The sequence below is a fragment of the Engystomops pustulosus genome, chromosome 2 (genome assembly GCF_040894005.1).
Source record: "Engystomops pustulosus chromosome 2, aEngPut4.maternal, whole genome shotgun sequence".
Classification (NCBI taxonomy): Eukaryota; Metazoa; Chordata; class Amphibia; order Anura; family Leptodactylidae; genus Engystomops; species Engystomops pustulosus.
In genome coordinates, this window is record NC_092412.1 from 13,803,767 (window position 1) to 13,829,377 (window position 25,611).

General features: G+C 44.4%; 4 protein-coding genes across 6 annotated transcripts in view; 2 read left to right on the forward strand and 2 right to left on the reverse strand.

The window, feature by feature from the left end:
• Window positions 1-21,927, reverse strand: part of LOC140119783 (uncharacterized) — a 157,870-nt gene extending 135,943 nt beyond the window's left edge. Inside the window, 1 exon segment of the mRNA XM_072139141.1 lies at window positions 21,709-21,927. Within this exon segment, the coding sequence (XP_071995242.1) occupies window positions 21,709-21,819 (111 nt within the window). The 5' untranslated portion in view covers window positions 21,820-21,927.
• Window positions 1-25,611, reverse strand: part of LOC140119963 (uncharacterized) — a 1,020,783-nt gene that overhangs the window by 495,738 nt on the left and 499,434 nt on the right. The window lies entirely within an intron of this gene.
• LOC140119794 (uncharacterized) overlaps window positions 1-25,611 on the forward strand; it is a 76,135-nt gene that overhangs the window by 43,805 nt on the left and 6,719 nt on the right. Inside the window, exons 1-6 of one of the 3 annotated variants that reach the window (XM_072139184.1) lie at window positions 4,097-4,243; window positions 10,740-10,830; window positions 10,943-11,312; window positions 11,653-11,753; window positions 12,273-12,330; window positions 12,920-15,154. The exons of 1 other annotated variant lie outside the window; for it this stretch is intronic. In XM_072139184.1, the coding sequence (XP_071995285.1) occupies window positions 11,228-11,312; window positions 11,653-11,753; window positions 12,273-12,330; window positions 12,920-14,577 (1,902 nt within the window). In that variant the 5' untranslated portion in view covers window positions 4,097-4,243; window positions 10,740-10,830; window positions 10,943-11,227 and the 3' untranslated portion in view covers window positions 14,578-15,154. Of the gene's footprint in view, window positions 1-4,096; window positions 4,244-10,739; window positions 10,831-10,942; window positions 11,313-11,652; window positions 11,754-12,272; window positions 12,331-12,919; window positions 15,155-25,611 lie in introns of those variants that run through there. One more of the 3 variants, XM_072139185.1, reaches the window with a different exon arrangement.
• LOC140119780 (uncharacterized) overlaps window positions 22,922-25,611 on the forward strand; it is a 272,257-nt gene continuing 269,567 nt past the window's right edge. Inside the window, exon 1 of the mRNA XM_072139134.1 lies at window positions 22,922-23,008. The gene's annotated coding sequence lies outside the window, so the exon portion shown is untranslated. The remainder of the gene's footprint in view (window positions 23,009-25,611) is intronic.

The following is a 25,611-nucleotide window of genomic DNA, read 5'->3' on the forward strand; positions in this document are numbered from 1 at the left end:
ATGTTATCTGTCGGCCTGTGTTTTGGTGCGGGCAGATGCCCGAAGTAGAGAATGACGAGTTTGCTCCCAGATGGACTTAAAATCCCGTAGCAGTTCCTCTACAGCAGGTACATCAGAAGGAACGTCAAGAGGAAGAGGTGGGCGTGGAAGTCGTCCGTAGACAATGAAGAAGGGAACAGTACTGTCAGATTCAGAGTCTAGAGAATTATAAGAAAATTCCATCTGGTTGACTCCACTTGCCCGATAGTATGAGGATGGTATGCAGCTTGACCTGCAGTTGATTGCAGAGAATCTGGAAACAAACTAGACTCCACGGTCCGAGACTATGTGCAGAGGGAGTCCATGTAGCCGGAAGATATGGAGGAAGAACAGACTGGCCAGACGAGGAGCTGACGGCGGACTTGGCAGTGGAACAAAATGAGACATCTTTAAGAACCTGTCAGTTACCACCCAGATGATAGAATTCCCAGTGGAAGATGGCAGGTCCGAAATATAGTCCATGGCTATGTGAGTCCACGGGCAACTGGGCTATCGGCAACAGCAGAAGTAGACCTGCTTGTGCCGACTTGTTACGGGCACAGGAAGCGCAGGAACTCACAAAATCTCGAACGTCCTTGACCAGATCTGCCAACCAGTAGTAACAAGATATAAGCAGGTCAAACATAAGTTGTGCCAGGAGGAAACTGTCACCAATCCACAGGGGCGGCCACAACAAGTTGTTCTGGAGGAACAATATCACGAGGAACCAATTCTTCCCCAATGACATCAGAGGCACGAGAGTGAGCATTGGCCTTTTCATTCTTCTCTGCTGGACGGAAGTGTATCATAAAATTGAAATGGCAGAAGAAGAGGGACCAACAAGCCTGTCAAGGATTGAGAGGCTGGACTGTCTAGAGGTATAGGAGGTTCTTGTGATCCGTTAAGATACAGACCAGATGAAGAGCTCCCTCCAACAGATAACCCACTCCTCCAAGGCAAGTTTTATGACCAGAAGCTCCCAATCATCTATGGAGTAGTTCCTCTCCACAGCAGGAAAAGTCTTTGAGAAGAAACCACCGGATGAGTGTACGGCCGTTGGGCCCTTTCTGGGTGAGGACAGCTCCAGCTCCTACAGAGGAAGCGTCAACCTCAAGCTCGAACGGTTTTTCTGTATCAGGCTGAGTGAGAACAGGAGCAGAGGCAAAGGCAGACTTCAATTTAGAAAATGCTTCTTCAGCCCCTGGAGGCCGGAGCTTAGGGTCAGCATTTTTCTTTGTTAACGCTACAAGAGGCAACACGAGGGAGGAGAAATGTGGTATGAACGGCTGTTAGCAGTTAGCGAAGCCTAGAAATCTATGTATAGCTTGTAGTCCAACTGGGCGAGGCCAGTGGGGAACCGCAGACAGCTTGGAGGGATCCATCTATAGACCCTTGTCAGAAATTATATAACTGAAGAACGGAAGACTCTTCTGGTGGAAATGGCACTTCTCGAGTTTTGCATATAGGCAATTGGCCCTTAGACGCCTGAGAACTTGTCGCACGTGGGTCGCACGATGAGATTCCAGGTCAGTAGAGACAACCAGGATATCGCCCGAATAAACCACAACACAGGAATATAATAAGTCTCTGAAAATGTCGTTGACAAATTATTGAAAGACTGCAGGCACATTGTAGAGTCCAAAGGGCATTACCAGATACTCAAAGTGCCCTTCTCGAGTGTTGAAGGCAGTGTCTTCCATTTATCCCCTTCACGGATGCAGATGTGATTATATGCCCCACGAAGGTCCAACTTAGTGAAGACCTTAGCTCCACAGAGGAGGTCAAAGAGTTCTGTGATCAAAGGTAGTGGGTAGCGGTTCTTCACGGTAACTTTATTAAGCCCATGATAGTCTATGCAGTGGAGGAGAGAACCATCTTTCTTGGCCACAAAACAAATACAACACCGGCAGGAGACAAAGACTTGCAGATGAACCCTTTCTGCAGATTCTGTTTGATATAGGGTGACATAGCCGGGGTCTCGGGTATGGAGAATGGGTATACATGACCTTGTGGCAGAGACGTTCCCAGCAGCAACGCTATAGGGCAGTCATAAGGAGGGTATGGTGGCAGAGTCTCTGCTTGCTTCTCCGAGAAGACATCGGCAAAGTCCATATAAGCAGAGGGAAAACCCACCAAAGGCTTGGAGGATACTAAAGCAGACATGGTGGGCACCGGGCGAAGAACGGAGAGACAGCGAGACTGGCACTCAGGACCACAGCGAAGAACCTCCCCAGTTTGCCATTCGAGCACTGGAGCGTGTTGCTGTAACCACGGGAGACACAACAGAATGGCAGACGTAGATTGGGGAAGCACATAAAACGACAGTCTCTCCTTTTGTATAGCCCCGATTTGCAGGGAAAGAAGCTCGGTGTGGTAATATACTGGACCTGTCTGCTGACGGAGGAGATAGCCAGCGGCTTTTTTAGGCAGACGACAGGAAGGTTATACTGGGAGACCAAGGCAGCATCCACGAAATTACCCACGGAACCAGTATCCAAGAAGGCTGTGGCTTGGAACTGAGTACCTGTTCTGGAGCTGAGTAAAACAAGCAAGTTCAGTCATGGTGAAGCTATGCTCTCACCAAGGGACGTGACCTTAGAAGACAGGAGCCAGGCGCTGCTCCTCCAACCATTCAGTAAACCAGATGTCGGTTGTCAGAACTCAGCGAAGAAGGTGGTGAGATTCCTGTCCCAGAGGGCCCATGCTGGGGCCTTCCCAGAGAGGAGGCTGATGATGAAAGCCACTTTAGACTGTTCTGTGACAAACTGCGTAGGCATGAGTTCAATGTGCAGGGAGCACTGCTTGATAAAGCCCTTGCACAATTTGGGATCCCCATAATGTTTAGACGGCATGGAGAGTCTTAGCTTGGGTTCCACAGAAGGTAGACAAACAGGAGTAGTAGAAGAAACTGCAGGAACTTGACGCTGGTGCTGAGTAGCTTGCTGCAGCATGGCGGCAACTTGTCCACGTTGCTGACCTTGCGCAGCAATCTGCCAGAAGTGCTGGGCCACTATGGTGGTAAGATTGACCTGAACAGCTAGCGGGACCTTGGCGGATCCATGGCCGGATCTTACGATCACGATCAAAGGTAGGGAATCCTCTGATCTGATGATGTAAGCCGACACCTGGGACCAGAGTCTAAGTGGTATCCAGTTTTCATCAGAGCCCGCCGCAAAGCAGGTTGGACTTGTTGCGGCGTGGTACCACCAGGTCTTTCCGCCGGCCAAGGCGTAGTGCAGAATCGTGAGGCAAACTCGTGGTCAGGGAATAATCCTGAGAAAGTCCAATGAAACCACAATTGCGAGCATCATATTTTTGTCGTATGTTGGTGATGATTAATCAAAAAGAAGGAAAAAAATAAGATTGCTGAGATGATCAAGAGGGCGCAGAGCACAATCACTTTACACCTAGGTCAGTTTGAGTGGATCTGGCAAGATAGATGCCAAATGTGCATCAATTACATGAAACAAATCACACCTGGTGGGACAGATTTATCAAGTTGCCCATAGCAACGAATTACAGCTTACCTTTAAAATATTCATGAGCACTGGTAAAATGAAAGCCGAGCTGTAATTGGTTGCCATGGGCAAATAGGAACATTCTTACTGTTAGACAGCCTAATAAATCTGCCCCTATGTTGCCAATGTTAGCCAAACAACTGACAAGTCCAGTCAGCGATTGTTACCACCAGATGAACTGACAGAGAGATTTCCCGTAATCAGTGTATAGAGGGCACAGCTCTGCCTCTCCCTACTGATCCTGTCACCTCCGCTCTTACACGGACTCAATCACTGCCTCATCTTCTCCATCATTCCCTTGTCACAAGCCTCTCCCTCAGCTAAACCCGTGCCCTACACTGTACTGAAGAGACACAACCACATAGAAACAGTCATGTCTGCAGCCGGGAATCTTCTGGAAGAGATAGACCCCCACATCATGTCATTAGGTCCTAGTCCCACCCACTTCTGAACTGATCACATGACATGTGACATCATCACAGGTCCTTCATCCACCACTTCTACTCTATACACCCTCAACTGCTTCCTGTCCTCCTGGAGTGCCCCGCCCCCTCAGTGACATCACACTCCCATGGTCACATGACTAGTGGATAGTGAGCAGGAGCCCCGCCCCTCAGACATCACTCTCCCAGGGTCACATGACTAGTGGATAGTGAGCAGGAGGACGTGTGTGAGGTAGAGAGTGTCCTGCACTGAGGAGAGAAGAGGTAAGTGACCAGAGGAGGAACTACAACTCCCAGCATGCTCCTGGAGCACACACACTATATGGAGGGACTACAACTCCCAACATGCTCCAGGAGTGCACACACAGTAAATGGAGGGACTACAACTCCCAGCATGCTCCAGGAGCACACACACTATAAGGAGAGACTACAACTCCCAGCATGCTCCAGGAACACACACACACTATATGGAGGGACTACAACTCCCAGCATGCTCTAGGAGCACACACACTATATGGAGGGACTACAACTCCCAGCATGCTCCTGGAGCATACACACTATATGGAGGGACTACCACTCTCAACATGCTCCAGGAGCGCACACACACACTATATGGAGGGACTACAACTCCCAGCATGCTCCAGGAGCACACACACTATAAGGAGAGACTACAACTCCCAGCATGCTCCAGGAGCACACACACACTATATGGAGGGACTACAACTCCCAGCATGCTCCAGGAGCTCACACACTATATGGAGGGACTACAACTCCCAGCATGCTCCAGGAGCACACACTATATGGAGGGACTACAACTCCCTGCATGCTCCAGGAGCACACACACTATATGGAGGGACTACAACTCCCAGCATGCCCCAGGAGCACATACACTATATGGAAGGACTACAACTCCCAGCATGCTCCAGGAGCTCACCCACATTGTAGCGATGGGCAGTCCAGCTCTTCTGGTTCCTAGTAAATGTATAATGAGGAGTCTCAGTCCAATCACTAAACCTTCTCCCGGGTCTCCTGAGCTCCTGACTGTATTCTGGAGGGGGGAGAACTGCATCGATAATATCTGGGGAATTCAAAATCGACAAAGCCTCGGCAGGTCGAGCTCTAAGGAGCAGGATCCCGTAACCTTATGCCTAGCCAGACACGGACCCTCTCGGTGAATATATGGGGGTGATCGATGACAACCCAATCTTACAGATGTGCGAATGTAACCAAGATGATCCCTATAAGGCAAACTAGCGACTGAGCGAGTGTTAGATGCTTCATACACCGGGATCGTTCACTAGGAAAATACAGAATAAAATCCTGCTCCTCATAACCGCAGTATTATTTATTACAATATAGAAGCGCGCACACACATGAACCAGTTACATAACCAAACCTACCCAAATGGTCATTACTGGCCAGAAATAACAATAGTACAGGATAGTATAACCACACGAGCCTCCCCCGGGTACAGATTACCTCATTCATAAGGAAAAGCTGGAGGACAAATGAGGGAAGAAGAACACAAAGGAAATCTGGACGCGAGATAGAAGAATCCGTGCCGGGAGAAAAGATTGAGGTGATGGTAGAAGAACCAAACCAATTCTTTAACCGCTTCTTTGAAGGGCACGATGACGACCAACCCATAGAAGTCGCTGACTCCCAAACTCACATCCCAACTACGGGCAAGGTGAAAGTTTTCTTATCTGACGTCCCTCAGACTGGACAAAGCCTCCGTGGGCCTGACGGATTTGCCCCAGACTACTAAGAACATGCTCTAAGGAGCTATGACGGACACTTGAAGACCTTTTCAACCACAGCTTTAGCTTCAGAAATGTTCCTGACATCTGGAAGCGGATCCATGTGCACCCACTACAGAAGATAAGACAACCTCCCCAATACCGATTGCCCTGACTTCTCAGACGATGAAGACCTTCGAAAAAGTAATAGTGTCGCACCTGAAGGGAGCGGTGAATAGGACTGACCCTTTACAATTTGTGTATAATGAAAAAATGAGAGTCGATGGCGCTGTCCTGTTCCACCTTCACAAAACATACACATACCTCGAACAGCAGGGTGGCACAGTTAGGGTTAGCCTTTAACCCCTTAAGGACCAGGCCCTTTTTCGTTTTTGCGTCTTTATTTTTCACACCCCACCTTCAAAAATCCATAACTTTTTTATTTTTCCATGTAGAGAGCTGTGTGACGGCTTGTTTTCTGTGTAACAAATTGCACTTCATAGTGATGGCATTTAATTGTCTATGCCATATACTGGGAAGCGGGAAAAAAATTCTGAATGCAGTGAAAATGGTGAAAAAACGCATTTGCGCCGTTTTCTTGTGGGCGTGGATTTTACGTCTTTCACTGTGCGCTCCAAATGACATGTCTAATTTCTTCATTGGGTCAATACGATCACATGGATACCAAATTTGTATAGGTTTTATAATGTTTTCATATATTTACAAAAATTAAAACCTCCTGTACAAAAAAAAAATTCTTCATTTTGCCGTCTTCTTGCGCTAATAACTTTTTCATACTTTGGTGTATGGAGCTGTGGGTGGTGTCATTTTTTGCGACTTTTGATGACGTTTTCAATGCTTTTATTTTTAGAATTGTACGACCTTTTGATCACTTTTTATTGAATTTTTTATATTTTTCAAAATGGCAAAAAAATACCATTTGCGACTTTGGGCACTATTTTCCGTTACGGGGTTAAACGCAGTAAAAAAAACATTCTTATATTTTGATAGATCGGGCATTTTCAGACGCAGCGATACCTAATGTGTTTATGATTTTTACTGTTTATATTTATATCAGTTCTAGGGAAAGGGGGGTGATTTGAATTTTTAGGTTTTTTTAATATAATTTTTTTTTTTTTTTATTAAATTTTTTTACTATTTTTCAGACTCCCTAGGGTACTTTAACCCTAGGTTGTCTGATTGATCCTACCATATACTGCCATACTACAGTATGGCAGTATATGGGGATTTTGCACACCATCTATTACAATGTGCAGATCGCACATTGTAATAGATGGCCTAAAACATGATAGCCTCGGATCATTGTGTGATCCGAGGCTGTCATGGCAACGGATCGCCGCTCCCCGATGACGTCATGACGTTAATGCCGCCGGTAGCTTTGCCGCTGATCTACTGGGATTTTCACGCACAACCATCTCTAGGGTTTACAGAGAATGGTCCGAAAAAGAAAAAACATCCAGTGAGCGGCAGTTCTGTGGGTGGAAATGCCTTGTTGATGCCAGAGGTCAGAGGAGAATGGGCAGACTGGTTCGAGCTGATAGAAAGGCAACAGTGACTCAAATCGCCACCCGTTACAACCAAGGTAGACAGAAGAGCATCTCTGAACGCACAGTACGTCGAACTTTGAGGCAGATGGGCTACAGCAGCAGAAGACCACACCGGGTGCCACTCCTTTCAGCTAAGAACAGGAAACTGAGGCTACAATTTGCACAAGCTCATCGAAATTGGACAGTAGAAGATTGGAAAAACGTTGCCTGGTCTGATGAGTCTCGATTTCTGCTGCGACATTCGGATGGTAGGGTCAGAATTTGGCGTCAACAACATGAAAGCATGGATCCATCCTGCCTTGTATCAACGGTTCAGGCTTGTGGTGGTGGTGTCATGGTGTGGGGAATATTTTCTTGGCACTCTTTGGGCCCCTTGGTACAACGCCACAGCCTACCTGAGTATTGTTGCTGACCATGTCCATCCCTTTATGAGCACAATGTACCCTGTAACATCTGATGGCTACTTTCAGCAGGATAATGCGCCATGTCATAAAGCTGGAATCATCTCAGACTGGTTTCTTGAACATGACAATGAGGTCACTGGACACAAATGGCCTCCACAGTCACCAGATCTCAATCCAATAGAGCATCTTTGGGATGTGGTGGAACGGGAGATTCGCATCATGGATGTGCAGCCGACAAATCTGCGGCAACTGTGTGATGCCATCATGTCAATATGTACCAAAATCTCTGAGGAGCTTCCAGCACCTTGTTGTATCTATGACACGAAGAACTGAGGCAGTTCTGAAGGCAAAAGGGGGTCCAACCCGTTACTAGCATGGTGTACCTAATAAAGTGGCCGCTGAGTGTATGTGTTAAGTAACACAAATACAATAATTGTGGGGCCACATGCTATTAATGGATGTGAAAGATATCAAAATGTATAAAGTATAAAATAGCTATAAAAACAAAATCATATATGTAAAAAACAACGTACAATGTTAACATATAAGGGTGGTAATTGATTTTCATATGATGTCTCAAATGTTATCCTTCATAAAGGTAGAAAAAATTACATAGGATTTATCATAAAAAAATAAAAAAAAAGTTTTTGTTCAGAAATAATGTCCCGATGATATAATTTCTTGCAGCCCGTTATCTATGCTGGGCAGTATAACCCCTATTTAGGATTTCCAAGTAAGGATTTAAGTAGTGTCATTTCAATCAATTCATATTAAAATTTATGTCATACGATACCCTCGATAGTTGGTCTGTTCATCAAGACTCCACCGTTTCAGTTCGGCATGTCCGCACAATGTGCACCTCTCCACTCGTGTTGTGAGAACGAGGCTTGGTATAATTTAGAACAAGGCTCAGATTTGTTTGCGGCTGCGCTGTAGAAGTTTTGTTGGTGCGCTGAGACCTGTAGTTCGATGCTGTCCGATACCTCGATCTGGTTTGCCCGTTTTGGTCATAGAATTGATATAGAATCTTAATAATGCAAATCAATATCATATACTCTGTGGTATTATTCCAACTTGATGAAACGCCAATCTTTTATATATAAATGCTTATTTTTCTCCCCATATTGTTATGAAGCAATCTTGAAAGTATACTGGATAATCTTAATAGGCATAGACTGAACGCGTTTTGGAACTCCTGTTCGTTCCTCAATATTGACCCAATAATTACTTAATGAACTCTTGACTACTTGCAGAATAGGCTTCATTGGGGCACATTTACTTACCCCGTCCTGTCGCGATCCCCGATCCGGACTGTCCGACAAAGATGAAGGTTGGCGCGATTCAACAAGATCGTGGGCACGAGATCCTGCATGTGTCGCTTCCCTGCTTAGGTCCGCCGGAGTTCACCTTCTTCTTCCCGGTGTATGTTGTGCTAATCCGTCGGATCGTCTGACGGCCTGTCCCCGATTTGTGTCGCGTGAAAGCTGGTGCCGATGCGGCAAAATCCGATCCTGTACGACGCGATCCCTGAAAACATTGCAAAACCCGACAGAAATGCGGCTGTGGGCCCTTAGTAAATAAGCCCCAATATGTCCAAATAGGTGGGGCACAATCGCACATAGTAGTCAGAAATTGAGGTGCACCACACGGCACTGTATTTTCCCCTTTTCTTTTCACCAATATATATCGGACTTTAGACACCAGTCAGATCTTTGCCACCTCCAAAAATTCTCTGACGACTCAGTGATTGTGGAATGCATCAAAGATGACGAGGAAAGCCACTACAGACAGGAGGTAGACAACTTTGTAAAGTGGAGTGAAAGAAATAATATCATCAAAAATATTGAGAAAACAAAAGAAATGTTCATTGACGTGCGAGGGAACAAACCGTTGTGCATCCGTAGCCATATCAGAGACCAGTCAATTGAACAAGTCAGTTTCTACAAGTATCTAGGCGTACTGAACCGATAGACAACAAACTCAAGTGGACGTCCGAGAGGGACATGGAGTAAAAGCATGGTCGTATGTACTTCCTCAGGGAGATCAAATTCAAACATTTGCAGCAAGATCCTGAGGATGTTCTATGACACAATTATTGCCAGCGTCATTTGCTATGCCATCATCTGCTGGGGGGAGGGCCGCATAAATGGAAGGGACAAAAATTACAAAAAGGGCCCAAATCACAATCAATGAGTCTGTTTGATACGTTATGGAAATAAAGATGCCTACGGAAATTTGAAGCAATTGTTACAAATAAAACGTGGTATCACCCGTTGTGGCCAACCATAATGCTGTAACAGACCAACATCAGTGACCGCGACAGCCAGATTTCTGCCAGATTTCACAACTTCTTTACCCCAATACCATCAAACTGTTTAATCATGTACTGGGCACTAGTAAGTAATGTCCAAACACCCCCCCCCTGCCTGCTCAAGACCCCTAAGTACCCCCAACAACTGAGGACTCTCAACTTTTATCTTAATGCTTAAGCTTAATGGGATGGTGACCTGGAGGCCCATAGAGATGTCTCTAAGTGCCCCCTGTAGGATCTGTGCCACTGGAGTACAGGATGGTAGTGTATATGGCAAAAATAACGTTTTTTGCTGTGTATGGCGATGCATGCTCCGTCGTTACTTGGTGAATAGAGACCTTGGTCCTGATTTTACCTGATCCTGAGATCTTCTTATTCTTTTCTGCTGTTTGTCTGTGGATTCTCATAAAGGGGTTATCAGCTGCAGGCACCCAGTACATATATTTTGTAGAATTTGATTTATGCCCTGAGATTGCGGTCTTCTGCTTTAAGGTTAAGAATGTAATCTGGTCATACAGAAAGCTAATTTGTTGGACTGGATTTTGTAGTATAAAGATATATTAAATTGCACAGAATAGGATTTCTATCACACATATTATGGTATATCATCTATCATGGTGTACATGATACACACAGAAGATTGACTGACTGATTTAGTTAGTTAATCAAATCATATAGGTCATGGAAGATATTCCTGCATATTCTGCTTTCATTTCTCTTGATGATCTTTTCCATCAGAGACTGATGAGGGATGGAAAAGGACAGAGATCAGATGGCGGCCAGGATCCTGGAGCTCACCCTGGAGATGATCTCCTTGATAACCGGAGAGGTGAGAGTCTCCCAGGACACGGCTCTTATCTCTAGGAATAACAGCGGGAAATGACTGGAGAGGTGAAGGATTCTTAGGATCTATGTAGTGATCAGTGTCTCCCCATACACAGGATTACACAGTAGTGAAGAAGTCGTCTGGTGAGTGTGTGACCCCCCGTGTGTCAGGAGGATGGACCCAGAGCCCCATCACCGAGCCTCCACCTCATTCACTGATACATGAGCAGAAGATCCTAGAACTTACCTCCAGGATCACTGAGCTGCTGAGCGGAGAGGTGAGCGCTGCCGGGAATGCTGGGACATTGTACAATAACACAAGGGAGGGGTCTGGGTGATGACTGTGTCATTGTGGGTGTCAGGTTCCTATAAGGTGTCAGGACGTCACTGTCTATTTCTCCATGGAGGAGTGGGAGTATATAGAAGAACACAAGAACCAGTACAAGGACATCATGATGGAGGACCACCAGCCCCTCACATCACCAGGTAAGAGGAGACCTTCCTGATTATAGAGGACAGAGCAGGTGTGAGGTCACCTATACTCATCTAGCATTTGATCTTTCGTAATTTATATTTGGTGGTATTTACTATGGATTCTTTCAGTTTTCTTGCTGAGAAAGCATGTATTACACCCTATCTCCACAAGTTTTCTGTTGTTCCCAGCCTAAACGCCACTATGGATATGTTGGGTGGGAGAAAATAGCTAAAATCTTCAGGTTAGACCTGATTTACACATGTCCAATGTGGTGGAGACCCCTTCAAGGTGTATTTTGGGGCCAGATCCAAAATAAATTCCCTACTGTCACTGTATATATATTTCCTATAGATGCATCCAGTCAGGGAAATTCCCCAGAGAGATGTCCCAGTCCTGAAGATTCCCGAGATATTAAAGAGGAACCGGAGGAGAACCTCCCACTGCATCATCAGGTAGGATGGTGGAACTAACATTCCTTTGAAGGTCATCTTTAAATCTGGTGATAGCGTGTCCTAATTAGGGTGTCCGTTTCCTTTTTTTCAAGTTTTCTGGCATCTTTAATAATGAAATAATAACTTTGTAAAACAACGTTCAGGCGTCCGAGCGCCTCTCAGCTTCCCCAGCTTTAAATTTATACACACCCCTCACTGCATGTTTCCTCCTGCTGCCGGGGAATAAGTATCGTGTGTGCTTTCTCCCAGTTCACTGGCAGGCCAGCAGCAGGTGGAGGCTTGCAGGACTGAATAAATCAAAAGCCGCTTGGGTGCCAGAAAAGATGCCAGAAAAGTTGGTCCCTCCACCGCCTAGATGTAACGAGCAGCCTAATTAGGACTACCAGTAATCTGGTGGTAGATGTCCTTTAAGTTGCTTAGTTCCTGGTTTCTTAATGTTATTGACCTTCACTTGGATAAAAGATAATTTCTGGACACCTCTCCTTGTTTTCCCATGTCCCTCATGTTGGATCTTTCCAGGAAAGTTGTGGTGGAAGGAGGAGCGGAGAGGAAATCCCCTCATCAGTGACAGAGGAGGGTAAGAGCCTTTCATGTATCTTGTGGGTTATTCTTCCCTTATACATTGCAGGGAGAGGTCACATCCAGGGGAGGAGATGGAGATGACATACACTGATTTACAAATGTATTCATACCCTTTGAACCTTTTTTTTTCATTTATAAATATTACAGCCCCTACATCATGAAGATAAGCCGTGGTTTTCAGAGATAGAACTAGCATTCACTGTGGCTTCTCTCCAGTATAAGGAGCCACCAAGGTTGATTGCTTTCTCTTCACTCCTTCTCTTTCTTTCTGACCATTGGCTTGGGTTGCCTCCTGCAAATTGTTACTATCTCCAATAACCAAGGACATTTCTGCTGGTGACAGTGTCCTCAGTTACTCTCAATCTGAGATAACATAGGAAACACATGCCACTGCACAGGAAGAAGCTGCAGTAAGGGGATCTCGTCAGCTTAAGTTACTCACAATCTGCCTGTATTCCATATGACAGGTCACACTCCTACTGCCACCAGTATTACTGTATGCATCTACCTTTACTAATACTATCACCCATAAACGGTGCTGAGAAAGAAACCTTCAATATTGATTTCTCGACTATATTTTTCAGGAGGTGAAAGTACAAGAGGTTCCCATGGACGTCCCCCCTCATCTCCTTGTGGTGAAGTAGAAGATAATCAGTCACGTCTTTCCACAGAGGAGGGAAATCATGGAGAGAAGAGGCAGTTTTCATGTCCAAAGTTTGAGAAGCTTTTCAATGTAGAATCCAATCTTCTTGTTCAACTACAAAGTCACCCAGAGGACAAGTATTTTTCGCATACAAGATGTGACAAAAATTATACCCAGAAATCAAGTCTTGATCAATATGTGAAAATGAACACAGCTAAGCATACATTTTCTTGCGCAGAATGTGGGAAATGCTTTAGCGAGAAAAGACGACTAATTAGACATCAGAAAACGCACACAGGCGAGAAGCCAGTGTCATGTCCTGAATGTGGGAAACATTTTAGTCATAAATGGTATCTTGTTGACCATCAGAGAATTCACACAGGGGAGAAGCCATTTTTATGTACTGAATGCGGGAAATGTTTTAGCAGTAAAGCACAGCTCTGTAGACATCAGAAAACTCACACGGGAGAGAAGCCGTTTCCATGTTCTGTATGTGGGAAATGTTTTAACCAGAAGCCATATCTTATTGAGCATGAGAAAATTCACACAGGGGAGAAACCATTTTCATGTGGAGAATGTGGAAAATGTTTTTATCAGAAATGGCGGCTTGTTTACCATCAGAGAACTCACACAGGGGAGAAGCCATTTTCATGTTCTGAATGTGGGAAATGTTTTAGACAAAAATGGCAACTCGTTAACCATGAGAAAACTCACTCAGGGGACGGGTCATTTTCATGTGCTGAATGCGGAAAATGTTTTACGGGGAAAAGAGAGCTTTTGAGACATGAGAGAAATCACACCGGAGACAAACCATTTTCATGTCCTGAATGTGGGAAACGCTTTTGTTATAAATCATATCTTATTGAACATGAGAAAATTCACACAGGAGAGAAGCCATTTACATGTACTGAATGTGAGAAATGTTTTGCAGAGAAAGGAAAGCTTTTTAGACATCAGAAAACTCACACAGGAGGGAAGCCATTTTCATGTCCTAAATGTGGGAAATGTTTTAGTTATAAATCAATACTTGTTGCACATGAGAAAATTCACACAGGAGAGAAGCCATTTTCATGTGCAGAATGCGGGAAATCTTTTATCAGGAAAGGACAACTTTTCAGACATCGGAAAACGCACACAGGAGAGAAGCCAGTTTCATGTCCTGAATGTGGGAAATGTTTTAGTCATAAATGGTATCTTGTTGACCATCAGAGAATTCACACAGGGGAGAAGCCATTTTCATGTACTGAATGTGGAAAATGTTTTAGCAGTAAAGGTCAGCTTTTTAGACATCAGAAAACTCACACAGGAGAGAAGCCATTTCCATGTTCTGAATGTGGGAAATGTTTTAAACAGAAGTCATATCTTGCTGAGCATGAGAAAATTCATACAGGGGAGAAACCATTTTCATGTGAAGAATGTGGTAAATGTTTTAGTCAGAGATGGCGTCTCGTTTACCATCAAAGAACTCACACGGGGGAGAAGCCATTTTCATGTTCTGAATGCGGGAAATGTTTTGTCAGCAAAGGACAACTTTTCAGTCACCAGAGAACTCACACAGGGGAGAAGCCAGTTTCAAGTCCAAGGTGGGAAATGTTCTAGTCAGAAATAGTGTCTTGTAAACCACCAGAGAACTCATACACGGGAGAAGCCATTTTCATGTACTAAATGTGTAAATTGGTTTATTTAGAAATCTGTTCTTGTTAGACATCAGAGAATTCACACAGGAGAGAAGCTTTCAGCCTCTATACACTATGGACATTACCAGTTTAGATCTCTATAGTTGAAATTTTGATGCCTACAGCGTTTATGGTACATAAAAACTCCTTGGGCAGACAGATGGACCAATTGGCTTAAAATATATTTCTACAAAACCCTGTTCCCAATAAATGCCTGATGTACACGCACCAATCATCACAAAAAATGGTTTCTTATGCGATTTCAACTTTTACATGTTACGTATCTGTCGTCTTCTGATTCTCATTCCTCTGTATCTTGGTGACGGTGCCGCTGCGCCTGTGTCTAACTTTTCCACCTCTTGCCAAATTTCAGGCTTCAAACAAAGATATAAAATCGTAATTTTTTAGTGAAGAATCAACTACAAGTGGGACACAATTGTGATGTGGAATGAAATGTATTGAATATTTTAAACTTTTGTAAAAAATAATAAACTGAAAAGTGGGGCGTGTATTATTATTCATACTTATTATACTTTCAGAGCCGCAAACTCCCTCCAGAGTATCTCTGAATGATCCAATGTCGTCCTAAATGAATGATGATGAATATAATCCACCTGTAATCAAGTGCACCCCCCCCCCCCCCCGCTTTTGGCAGGGTTTCTGCCTGGTTACTGCTCACTTATTCAGGTTCTGAGGGCCTGAGGTAAGCTCAGCTTTGATTGGTTATGGGCTGGAGCAACAGAATCGTTGTTACTGTACTGGCTTGGTACGCTCAGCCTGGATTGGTTATGGGCTGGAGCAATGAAATTATTGTTGCTGGAGTAGTTTTAGTAGGCGTATTTCTAATTGGTTATTAGTTCTGAAGCCTCACCTTTAAAAGAAGCAGTCGCCGGTGATCTTGGCCAGTCCTCAAGAAGAAATTGTTTGAAGCGCAGCTGAAGATGGAAGCCCTATTTCAGAGGATGCGGCAAAGAGCTGAACAAGAAGGTGGAGAAGAGTGGCTCCGGACCTGCCTGGCGGCAGGGGACATATTAGAGCTTGAAACGTTGGTGGCGTCTCAGCGGGAGCCTGAAGAGTCGGGAGGCGCAGGTGTCGCAGGGCCATCACTACCGCCAAAGAGGATCAGGCGGAGCGGGAGCTCTTATTCCCCTCCGGTGGATACAAGAAGGGGCGGTACCCACCCAATGTCAAAGTGTTATAAGAAAAACAATCAATCAGCCCAGCAACAATTTTCTATTAAAGAGCAAATTTCAAAAAGCTCAGACGCCAGTGAGGCTACAAAAAATGTTACCTTGGTTAAATCTTTACCCAGAGCAACAGAAAGCTAATGTAATCTTCAGGGTCTTTCAGGATGGTTTTTTAATTCCGGAGTTTGATGGTGAAGGTTGCTGCTGGGTGGAGAATTTGAAATCAGTAACATTGCACAAAAATTTTTTGAAAGAGATCCAGTTAGGAACAGTTATGGGTCCTTTTCAACAGCCACCATTTAAGAATTTTAGAATTTCTCCTTTGGGGATTGTACCGAAAAAAGAGGTTGGTGAGTTTAGACTCATTCACTATCTCTCTTTTCCGGAGAAGGGATCTTTGAATGAGCCGGTTGATAGAGGTTTAGCATCCGTTGAGTATGCTTCATTGAACAGGCAGTTGATCTGTTAATGAGTCATGGTCGCGGATCTTTATTAGCCAAAGCGGATATAAATTCTGCCTTTAGGCTGTTACCCGTTTGCCCAAGCGGTTTTAGCTCCTTGGGTTTTCAATTTGATTTATTTTGATAGGCGTCTTCCGATGGGTCTCACATTATCGTGCAATTACTTTGAGATGTTTTCTTCATTTTTGCAATGGGTTGTTGAATTTGAGGTCGGTTTAGGTAGCGTATTGCACTATTTAGATGACTTTTTGTTCATTGGTCCGGAATCCTCATTAGTTTGTTCTGTTTTGTTAAATAAATTTCTGGAGTTGATGGATTTGTTTGGTGTGCCTGTTGCTGTGGAGAAAACTGTTTTGCCTTGTCGCGAATTGGAATTTTTAGGTATAGTAATAGATTCAGAACGGATGGAGTTCAGGCTTCCGATGGAGAAAGTAGATAGAATTAAATCTTTGTTGGTTTTATTTTTAGCAAAAAGGAAGGTCCCTCTGCAGGAGCTTCAGTCGTTATTAGGTCTCTTGAATTTCGCTTGCAGGGTGATCCCGATGGGAAGGGTTTAAAGTCTCGTAGGTCCCATATTCGGTTAACTGTTTCCCTTAAGGAAGATCTCAGTATGTGGTTAGAGTTTTTGAGTAAGTTTAATGGTAAGAGTTGTTGGCAGCATGATTTTGAGGTTTTTTCTTCTCTTAATTTATTCACGGATGCTGCAGGGAGCATTGAATATGGCGCCTTTTGGAACAGGAGTTGGTCAGCGGAGAGATGGCCTCAGGCACGGTTCATGAATAAAGTGATGAAAAATATTGTTTTGTTGGAATTGTTTCCGGTTGTGGCTTTTGTTATTTGGGGTAGGTTTTTTAGAGACAGGAGAATACTGTTGCACATGGATAATGAAGGTTTTTGCAGTAAATACATTATCCTTTAGGTGTGATATGACAGTTACATTATTGAGGCACTTGGTGCTATGCGGTTTACAATTTAATATTTGGCTAAAAGCAAAGTATGTAGAAGGAGTTAAGAATGAAATAGCTGATTCTCTGTGCCGATTACACTTACAGAAATTTCGTCAGCTGGTCCCGGAGGCGGAGAAAGAAGGCATACCTTGTCCTCCTCATCTCTGGGATTTGATATGGGATTGATAGTGGAAAATGTTAGAAAATCTTTAGCACCGGGAACATGGGCCAGTTATTCGGCCTAATGGGAGAATTGGACTTCTTTTTGTATTTTGTTAAATGAAGACTATTTTAATGATAGTACGGCTTTGGGTTTATTATTTGTTTGTGAATTGATTCAGAGACAGTTATCGTATGCTTATATTGTGAGGATCTTGTCCGGTATTTCTTTCTTTTTTTAGGTTGGCAGATAAGATTCCTTTTTCTGTTCACTTACCAATTAAGCAGGTTTTGAAGGGCACCGTAAGAATTTTTTGTTGCGAGATAGAAGGAGGCCGATTTCAGTGGATCTTCTTAAAAGGTTAGTTACTGTGCTACCTAGTATCTGCCGGAATAGTTTTGAGGTTTATGTGTTGTGGGGAATTGCTCTGGTAGTAGTGCAGGAAGCAGTGACACACGCAGGTTTAAAAGTCCAACTTAAGTGTTTATTCACACTTGCAAAACAGAACACAAATTCAGCCTTGGCTTAGGCACATGCAAAAACATTATAAAAGTAATTCCTGCCCGGCTAGGCGCTGTCTAATACATTTTGAGGACCCTAGCTATCCGGGTACCAGGCTGCCTGGCACACGCTCTTGGCCAGCAGCAAGACAGGAGACCCTCAGTTACCTTTTGCTGTGAGAATGCAATCTCACTTTCAGCTCTCCAGGTAGGGCCTCTCCTACTGCTTCTGGCCTGCAGACTAAATCAGGCCCTAACGAAGCCTGTGACCCGCACCTGTGGGCTATACAAAAGCCCAGGACCGAAGCCCGGGTGGAGTAGGAGTCCCACTACCAGCCTACCCCTACTCCATAATAAGCAGGCCCAGTACGGACATTACCAATGTGTCTGTGTTAGCTAGGCCAACACAGACAAAACAGACTATTCCTGCTTATCATGTCTGCATTAACCCTTGGGTTACTGCAGACAAACCCAGGGCTTTTACCACCAGCATTTCATCTGCCTGTAAGACAGATAGCGGTTTTCCCACACAACACCTCTCACTTTCTCACAGTGTGTTTTGTGTTAGTGTTTTTTGCAGCTTTTAGGGTAAGTGAGTTGGTGGCTAGGAACAAGAGTAAGTGTTCGGGTTTGTTTTCAGAGGATGTTTATGTGAAGGATAACGTGGTTTTTATTTTTCTCAGGAAATGTAAGACGGATCAGTTTGGTGGGTAAATGGATCAAACTTTTCAGTCATGCAGATAAGGCGTTATGTCCGGTTTTTAATGTGCAGGAATGGTTATTGTTTAGACCTAAAGCTTCTGGTCCTTTGATGATTCATGGGGATGGCTCTCCAGTTACTGTTTTTCAGTTTAATTCCTTGTTAAAGAAATGTTTGGGTACTTTGGGTTTAAGCGATTTAAAAATAACTTCTCATTCTTTCGGAATTGGAGCAGCAACGGAAGCGAGCCCTCTCCATGTACCGGGACCCGATATGTGACGTACTATTACGTCACATGTCGGTAAGGGGTTAATATTTGGATCTTGGGCCATTCTTATGTTTACTGGGCGCACAAGAGAACCGTTAACAGGTGCTATACAGAGAAGTTATCTTTTGATGCTCATGTTTTTAATGTTCTTTGGTTCGGGGTAAGGGGTTTAAGGTGGAAGAATGTTATCTTTGAGGTGAAGAGGCTTCTTAAGTTATGGCCTTCACCGGACGTTCTCATTTTGCATGTGGGGGGGGGGACGATATTGTTAAGATCAGAACTGTTGAATTAATATGGGAACTGGAAAAAGATTTGGCGATCATAAAATTCCTGCTCCCCGATGCGGTTTTAATTTTCTCGGAAATTGTGCCACGCTTGTGCTGGCTTAATTCTGAGTGTGTGTTCATTGAAAAGAGGGTGGGTTTGCAGAATGCATTACAACAGTGGCTGCGGTGTTTGGGGGGGGGTGTTTGGGCCTTGTCCTAATGGACTAGGCCTTATGGGAGTTATGTCTCCCAGCCGTTGCTGGGGAGACTTTGTTTAGTTTATTAAATACTTTGTGATTTTAGATATTGATGTATGTAAAATATTTGTATAATGAATTGTTTTGAATTATTTAATTATTTATGGATTTATTTAATTAATAAATATTTTATGGTTACCTTTTATACTATTGACGTACTATTACTGCACGGCGGGAGGTACGTTCCCGCAATATGCAGTAATAGTACGTCAATAGTATATATTATAGCCGACACCCACCTCTAACAACCGTGATCGGAGATTACTCCGATCGTGGTTGTTAACCCCTAATGCTAGGGGCATTTAAATGGATTCGGAACCCCCCCCCCCCCCCCGCGACGCTTACCGGGGGGTCCTGCTGCTCCGATCGCAGCCCCGGGGCTGCGCGATCCTCCTTCCGGGGCAGCATGCTCAGTGTGTCACATAATACAGTGTAATACATCTGTATTACACTGTGTTAGGTGAAGAATAGCTTGAACAAGTGATCAGTGGATCGTTTGTTCAAGCTAACCTGTAAAGAAAAAAAAGTAAAAAACACTAATTAAACACACTTTTTAATAAAAATAATTAATTAAATAAAGTTAAAGTCCCCTAAACACAAACATTCCCTATACACATCTAATAAAGTAAAAATACCTGAAAATCACCAAAACCCCCCACATATTTGGTATCGCCGCGCCCGGAACAATCTGTACAATAAGTCAGAAATATTATTGGACCCGTACGGTGAACGCCGTAAAAACAAAACGCAAAAAACTCGCCAAAAATATAAATTTTCATAAAATCCCTTCACAAAAATGTTCTAAAAAGTGATCAAAAAAAGTTATGTGCCCCAAAATGGTACCAATTGAAAGGACAACTCAACACGTAAAAAATAAGCCTTAAACCAGCTCTGTCAACCAAAAAATATTAAAGTTATATCTCCGAAAAGATGGCGATGCAAAAACAAATGAGATTTTCTTTATATTCGTTTTTTTCCGGTAAAATTGTAAAATATATAAAAAAAACTATATAAATGAGGTATCACCATAATCGTAGTGATCTAGAGAATAAATATATTATAGTATTTTTAGTGTATGGTGTACGATCCCCAAAATATACAAAAAAAAAAAGAAACCCCAAATTGACAATTTTCTTTTCTTCCCTACATTAAAGAGTTAATAAAATCATATCAAAAAGCTACAGAACCACTAAAATAAAGTATTTGTAAAGTGCATCTCATGTCGCAAAAAATAAGCCCTTATATGTCCAAATTGCCAAAAACATAAAGATTGTATAGCCAATAAAAAGTGACAATGCATAATCTGTTCTGAATGGCGCAGCTCCCCCCCATGCCCTGGCGTGTGCCCATAGAGCAGTAACCACCACATATGGGGGATTGTTATACGCGGGAGGGATCGGGTATCACATTTTGTGGAGCGTTTTGGTATTTTATCCACTGAGAATTTATACATTTTATGAAAAACACATTCATTTAGCCAAAAAAAATGTAATTTCGAAATTGCATCCGATTTTGTTTTAACCCCTGTAAACCAATTAAAGGGTTAACAAACTTCATAAAAGTTTTTTTACGTTTGTTGAGGGGTGTAGTTTCTATTTATGGGTTTTTACTTTTATTTAGGCCTCTCAAAGTGACTTAAAACCTGAGCAGGTCCCTCAATAGCAGGATTTTGCGTTTTTTAATGAAAATGTGAAAAATTGCACCTAACGTTCAAAGACCCATAACATCCTACAAAAATCATAGTATGCATAAAAAACCATATCCACATAAAGTAGACATTTGGTGAATGTTAGTTATTACGTTTTTTGGTGTTCTGACTCATGTGTGGAAAAAGTAGAACATTTTGAATTTCGAAAATTGCGAATTTTTCCAAATTTTCACCAAATATCTGATTTTCTCATAAATAAATGCAAAACAGACCACCAAAATTTTTTAACTAACATTAAGTGCAATGTGTCATGAGAAAACAATTTAAAAATCACTTGGATATGTTAAAGCGTTCCAAAGTTATAACCACTTATAGTGTCAGAGGGCAGATTTGAAAAAATAGGCCGTGTCAGGAAGGTGAAAAGTGGCTTCAGCGTTAAGGGGTTAATAAACATCACGACCAATTTTTTCCACTAAACTTTTTTGTGTCGTGTCTATTTATTTTTATTAGTGCATATTTGAGTGGGGCTTATGTCACCATGTGTAATCCTGTGTATGGGGAGACTCTGATCACTACATAGATCCTAAGAATCCTTCACCTCTCCAGTCATTTCCCGCTGTTATTCCTAGAGATAAGAGCCGTGTCCTGGGAGACTCTCACCTCTCCGGTTATCAAGGAGATCATCTCCAGGGTGAGGTCTAGGATCCTGGCCGCCAGCTGCTCTCTGTCCTTCTCCCGGATCCCTGGTGGATCATTGATGGAAAGGATCATCTTTAGGAGAAACCTCTGGGAGTCCTGGATCTATAGAACCTGAGGAAACATGAGAAGAACTAAGAGCAAACTCTATATGAAGCAATTGTGTCCATGACATGTGTGATGTGACAGATGGGGATTCTCCAGACACTGGAGGGGAGGTCACTGGACTGAGGGAGGAGTGATGGCGCTGGACTGTGCCGCTCCTCACTAATAGCAGATACTGGACGGTGTGAAATCAAATGAATTAATAATTGTAATGAGTGTATTTGAACACTTGAACAGTTACTGCCATGTGTCTGAAATGACCTCTGCCAAGAATAGACATTGTACGGCCTTTTCAATGACAGCTGTAGCTGGACTCTGCAGGACACTTCCCCCTCCCTAGACTTTAAAATAAGGTCACAATTCAGCTTAAGTAGTCCCCCCATATAGTGTATGTGCTCCTGGAGCATGCTGGGCGTTGTAGTCCCTCCATATAGTGTGTGTGCTCCTGTAGCATGCTGGGAGTTGTAGTCCCTCCATATAGTGTGTGCTCCTGTAGCATGCTGGGAGTTGTAGTCCCTCCATATAGTGTGTGAGCTTCTGTAGCATGCTGGGAGTTGTAGTCCCTCCATATAGTGTGTGTGCTCCTGTAGCATGCTGGGAGTTGTAGTCCCTCCGTATAGTGTGTGTGCTCCTGGAGCATGCTGGGAGTTGTAGTCCCTCCGTATAGTGTGTGAGCTCCTGGAGCATGCTGAGAGTTGTAGTCCCTCCATTTAGTGTGTGAGCTCCTGTAGCATGCTGGGAGTTGTAGTCCCTCCATTTACTGTGTGAGCTCCTGGAGCATGCTGGGAGTTGTAGTCCCTCTCTGATCACTTCTTTTCTGCAGCACACTCTCTAACACGTGTTGCACTGCTCACTTGACCTTATAAGTGTGATGTCAGTTGTCACTAAAGAGGCTCTTACTTACTATCCACTAGGAGGACAAGACAGGAAAAAGCAAACACACTTCTACCCCGCACTACACACATGTACTGCCTGCTTCATGTCCTCCCGGCCCCGCCCCGCCAGTGACATCACACTCCCGGGGTCACATGACTAGTGGATGCTGAGTAAGAGACCCCGCCCCTCAGTGACATCACACTCCCAGGGTCACATGACTAGTGGATAGTGAGCAGGAGGACGTGTGTGAGGTACAGAGTGTCCTGCACTGAGGAGAGAAGAGGTAAGTGAACAGAGGAGGGACTACAACTCCCAGCATGCTCCAGGAGCACACACACTATACAGAGGAACTACAACTCCCAGCATGCTCCAGGAGTGCACACAGTATATGGAGGGACTACAACTCCCAGCATGCTCCAGGAGCACACACACTATATGGAGAGACTATAACTCCTAACTTGCTCCAGGAGTGCACACACTATATGGAGAGACTACAACTCACAGCATGCTCAAGGAACACACACTATATGGAGAGACTACAACTCCCAGCATGCTCCAGGAGCACTCACACTATATGGAGGGACTACAACTCCCAGCATGATCCAGGAGCACACACACTATATGGAGGGACTATAACTGCCAGCATGCTCCAGGAGCACACACACTATATGGAGGGACTACAACTCCCAGTATGCTCCAGGAGCACACACACTATATGGAGGGACTACAACTGCCAGCATGCTCCAGGAGCACACACACACTATATGGAGGGACTACAACTCCCAGCATGCTCCAGGAGCTCACACACTATATGGAGGGACTACAACTCCCAGCATGCTCCAGGAGCGCACACATTGTACACATTGGTGAGAAGGTCCCTGAGCTGTGAGACTCTATACAATGTAATGTCCTCAGCATTACAGGAGCTTCTACTGAGGAGACGTCAGGGGAGGAGCCAGGAATAGCTGAGGAGGAGGAGCTTCTACTGAGGAGACATCAGGGGGAGGAGCCAGGAATAGCTGAGGAGGAGGAGCTTCTACTGAGGAGACATCAGGGGAGGAGCCAGGAATAGCTGAGGAGGAGGAGCTTCTACTGAGGAGACATCAGGGGGAGGAGCCAGAAATAGCTGAGGAGGAGGAGCTTCTACTGAGGAGACATCAGGGGGAGGAGCCAGAAATAGCTGAGGAGGAGGAGCTTCTACTGAGGAGACATCAGGGGAGGAGCCAGGAATAGCTGAGGAGGAGGAGCTTCTACTGACGAGACATCAGGGGGAGGAGTCAGGAATAGCTTAGGAGGTGGAGCTTCTACTGAAGAGACATCAGGGGAGGAGTCAGGAATAGCTGAGGATGAGGAGCTTCTACTGAGGAGACATCAGGCTAGGAGTCAGGAATAGCTCAGGAGGAGGAGCTTCTACTGAGGAGACATCAGGGGAGGAGTCAGGAATAGCTCAGGAGGAGGAGCTTCTACTGAGGAGACATCAGGGGAGGAGTCAGGAATAGCTCAGGAGGAGGAGCTTCTACTGAGGAGACATCAGGGGAGGAGTCAGGAATAGCTCAGGAGGAGGAGCTTCTACTGAGGAGACATCAGGGGAGGAGTCAGGAATAGCTGAGGAGTAGGAGCATTTACTGAAGAGCCATCAGGGGGAGGAGCAAGGAAGAGCTTAGAAAGAGGAGCTTCTACTGAGGAGACATCAGGGGAGGAGCAAAAAATAGCTGAGGAGGAGGAGCTTCTACTGAGGAGACATCAGGGGTGGAGTCAGGAATAGCTGGGGAGGAGTCAGGAATAGCTGAGGAGGAGCTTCTACTGAGGAGACATCAGGAAAGGAGTCAGGAATAGCTGAGGAGGAGGAGCTTCTACTGAGGAGACATCAGGGAAGGAGTCAGGAATAGCTAAGGAGGAGGAGCTTCTACTGAGTAGACATCAGGGGAGGAGTCAGGAATAGCTGAGGAGGAGGAGCTTCTACTGAGGAGACATCAGGGGAGGAGTCAGGAATAGCTGAGGAGTAGGAGCATTTACTGAAGAGCCATCAGGGGGAGGAGCAAGGAATAGCTTAGAAAGAGGAGCTTCTACTGAGGAGACATCAGGGGAGGAGTCAGGAATAGCTCAGGAGGAGGAGCTTCTACTGAGGAGACATCAGGGGTGGAGTCAGGAATAGCTCAGGAGGAGGAGCTTCTACTGAGGAGACATCAGGGGAGGAGTCAGGAATAGCTCAGGAGGAGGAGCTTCTTCTGAGGAGACATCAGGGGAGGAGTCAGGAATAGCTCAGGAGGAGGAGCTTCTACTGAGGAGACATCAGGGGAGGAGTCAGGAATAGCTCAGGAGTAGGAGCATTTACTAAAGAGCCATCAGGGGGAGGAGCAAGGAATAGCTTAGAAAGAGGAGCTTCTACTGAGGAAACAGGAGAGGAGCAAAAAAAAATAGCTGAGGAGGAGGAGCTTCAACTGTTTTTATTTTTCCCTTCTCAAATTCCAAAAGAGAACTTTTTTATGTTTTGTCTGATATGAGGATATGAGGGCTTGTTTTTTGCTGTAGGATCTATATTTTCCAATGGGTTACAGATATAGTGATACAAATGTATGAAGTGTTTCTTGGAATAAATCGGCCGTGGTGCCAGTTGTTTCTCTACTCCGTATAATCCATGTGATGTCATTCTGTAGGTAGGTACCATTAAAGGACACCTGTCATCAGGTCTGTGTCACTAGTCCTGTCACCTCTACCTGTTGGAGCAGCTATCAAGGATTCATCCCAGCCTTTATCTAGTCATATCATATATTAATCATTATAAAATCATCTTTTCTTTATTATGTAAATGAGGCTGGTCACATGGTCAGAGGCAGTGATGTCACTCCTGTTCCCCCTCCCCTCTCTTGCTCATGTCTGTGTGTA